The following is a 2,802-nucleotide window of genomic DNA, read 5'->3' as shown; positions in this document are numbered from 1 at the left end:
AAATTACATTAAGTTGCTTGTGAGACTAAAATCTGTGTATACTAAATTATATGTTATGCATTTGTGTAGTATTAAGAAAAAAACATGAAGTTCCATTTCTTATGAGCATGAATTGCTAGTGAGACTGTATTCTGTGAGTATTAAATTCTATGTTCTTTGTCTTGTATAAAAAAAAAACAACAAAAAATTATAATAATTTTCGTTTAAATAGGTTACAAATTTACAAGCTAAAGTAAGATTGTTAAAACAACAATGTGCAGAGGCATCTGCAAAATCTATAGAAGAAGCAATTATAGATATGCCAGAAAATCAACAGGAAGCTGTTCGCGCTTGCTTTGCAGCAGCAAAAAAACATAATGTTAAAGGTAATCGATATACTATTAATTGGATTTATGAATGTTTGTTGATTTGTATCAAGAGCAAAAAGGTATATGAACAACTTCGTTCTAAAAACATACTGACTTTACCTTGTGTGGATACCCTGAAAAAGTATATACAAAAAATGTCTAGCCAGTATGGCTTTCAACAAGCTACTTTTGATATTTTGAAAAAAAAATCTTCAACAATGAAACCTGAAGAAAAACGAGGTAATGAATTTGTTGGGAAATATAAGTGTCTTTATTGCAGGGTTGATTGTGTATTTATGTACATTGTACATGATACATTTTTATTTTAGTATGATACTATTTTATTGACGTTGATAAAACAAAAATAATATTGTTTACAATGATGTATATTGAATAAACTTATTAGAATATAAGTACTGTCCTATATTATTGCTCAACCCTGCTAGATAATTTTTAATGAACTTGTAATATATAATGCTAAAACTTTTAGGAACCTTACTTCTAGACGAAATGAAGTTAAGTGAATCTGTTTCATTCAATAAAAAAACGTTTGAAATAAATGGTCTAACAAATTTAGGTGACTATACTCCCGAGCATCAAACAAATAAAAAAGGAGACCATGCATTAGTCCTTATGTTCCAACCATTTCGTGGTAAATGGGTGCAATCTTTGGCATGCTTTTTAAGTAAAGGTTATGTATCAAGTACTGTGTTACACAAAATTATCATTGAAGCAATTCTTCTACTGGAAAAATCTGGCTTCAATGTAGATGTCATAACGACTGATGGTGCCACGTGGAACCGCAGTATGTGGTCAAAATTTGGTATTTCTAAAGAAAATATAAGTTGTACGCACATGCATGATGAATCCAGAAGATTATGGTTCGTATCTGATTTCCCACACCTTATAAAAAACATGCGAAACTGTAAGGTTAAGCAAGAAGAGTTTTGGGTTAGTATTTTTATTTTATACATTAAACTTAAATAGTATAGACTGTATCCAGTATTCATTCACAATGTTTCTTATTTTTATTATTATTTGAAGTATTAAATCTTTACTTTGAATTTAATATGTTTTAGACCCCAGATGGAGTTGTTAAACTTAAGCATTGTGATGCTGTTTTGGCTTCAGAGAATCAATCTGGATATAATTTAAAAATTTGCCCAGGGCTTTATGTAGATGATGTGCATCCAAAGCCATACCAAAAAATGAACGTTGGCAGAGCATACAGGATAAATGATGAACACACAAACTAGTAGTGCTTGGAAGGAATGCATTCAAATGAATTGTTTTCATTCATAATAAATTTAAATATTTTTTTTTTTTTTTTTTTAACATTTATTTGAATATATACAATCTGTAATAATGGTTACAATAGGCATATATTTTTTTTTTTTTCTATATTTGTTCATTGTAACGACCTCAAGGTCTTTGACAATGCTTATCACAAGTGGGTAGTAGGGAGATCATGTGATATATTTATCTATGTATATATCACTATATGCATGATACTACCCCCCTTCTCCAAGAGGAGACATGTGCGGTCTTCACTCCCAGTGGAGTGGGACCTAGTTGGAAACCGGATGACGCAATCGGACGACAGCACGGGAAAATGGTGACTGCGTAGAATCACACACATTTTTTTTGCACTTTGCTATGAATCGAACCGATGACTGTGTGAGTCGTAATCAACTGCGTGACCACTGCGCCACTCCGGCCCCTGAATAGGCATATGGGCTGAATTTACAATGGTTGTGATTACGTGAGGTGAGTAGCAACCCAGCGGTAACACTCGACATGAAATTTAAGATTATTTTTTTTATTACATTATGTACATTTTACATGCTTAAGTTTTTTTTTTTTTTTTTTTATATTTATTTATTTATTTATTTATTTATTTTTTTTTTTTATTTAAAGTAGTGATAATTTAGATATCTAGATCGCGACACCAGCGTCTCTTTAGTCTTCTCGGTGGATTGCCTGGAATGTTTGCGGAGTTGAGGGCGAGAATAAGTGGGTTGGGATGGTTTGTAAGGCGAGAGCGGAAGCGCTTGTAGGAGGATGTGGCCACTTCGGCTACAGTCGGTAATCCAAGATCAGAGTGTAAAGTATGGTTGGTAACGTAAAAGGGAGCGTTGGTGATTATACGAAGTGTTATTGATTGGAAAGTTTGCATTTTATATATGTTCGATTTTTTTGCCGTTCCCCATAATTGTATACCATAAGCCCATATGGGTTTCAGAAGGGTTTTGTAAAGCAATAGTTTATTCTTAAGGTTTAGCTTGGATTGTTTGCCTAGCAGTGGGTAAAGACTTTTTCGTCTGGAGTTAAGTAAGAGGCGTTTTTGTTTAATATGCTCGGCCCAAGTTAAGCGTTTGTCCAGAAGTAGGCCTAGGTATTTAACTTTAGTAGATGATGGTATTATTTTGTTTGCTAGAGAGACGGGAGGGACTAC

The 2,802-nt window shown here is 33.0% G+C and overlaps 1 protein-coding gene across 1 annotated transcript; it reads left to right on the top strand.

The window, feature by feature from the left end:
• The first annotated feature begins 476 nt into the window (after positions 1–476).
• Positions 477–1,574, top strand: LOC115034612. Its single transcript, XM_029491920.1, has 3 exons — positions 477–587; positions 838–1,038; positions 1,117–1,574. The coding sequence occupies exons 1-3, from the start codon at positions 503–505 to the stop codon at positions 1,332–1,334; spliced, it is 504 nt and encodes a 167-aa protein (XP_029347780.1). The 5' UTR covers positions 477–502; the 3' UTR covers positions 1,335–1,574.
• Positions 1,575–2,802: the final 1,228 nt, after the last annotated feature.

The sequence above is a fragment of the Acyrthosiphon pisum genome, unplaced genomic scaffold, assembly GCF_005508785.2.
Source record: "Acyrthosiphon pisum isolate AL4f unplaced genomic scaffold, pea_aphid_22Mar2018_4r6ur Scaffold_16194;HRSCAF=16855, whole genome shotgun sequence".
Lineage (NCBI taxonomy): Eukaryota > Metazoa > Arthropoda > Insecta > Hemiptera > Aphididae > Acyrthosiphon > Acyrthosiphon pisum.
Note: the sequence above shows the minus strand (reverse complement) of the source record. Positions and strands in the feature narration are given on the sequence as shown.

Excerpts from the sequence above, each read along its gene's own strand:
- LOC115034612 (XM_029491920.1), top strand. The coding sequence starts at position 503 with ATGTCTAGCCAGTATGGCTTTCAACAAGCTACTTTTGATATTTTGAAA. Across the intron at positions 588-837 it reads GAAACCTGAAGAAAAACGAG|GAACCTTACTTCTAGACGAA; the intron begins GTAATGAATTTG and ends TAAAACTTTTAG. Across the intron at positions 1,039-1,116 it reads GGCATGCTTTTTAAGTAAAG|ATGTCATAACGACTGATGGT; the intron begins GTTATGTATCAA and ends GCTTCAATGTAG.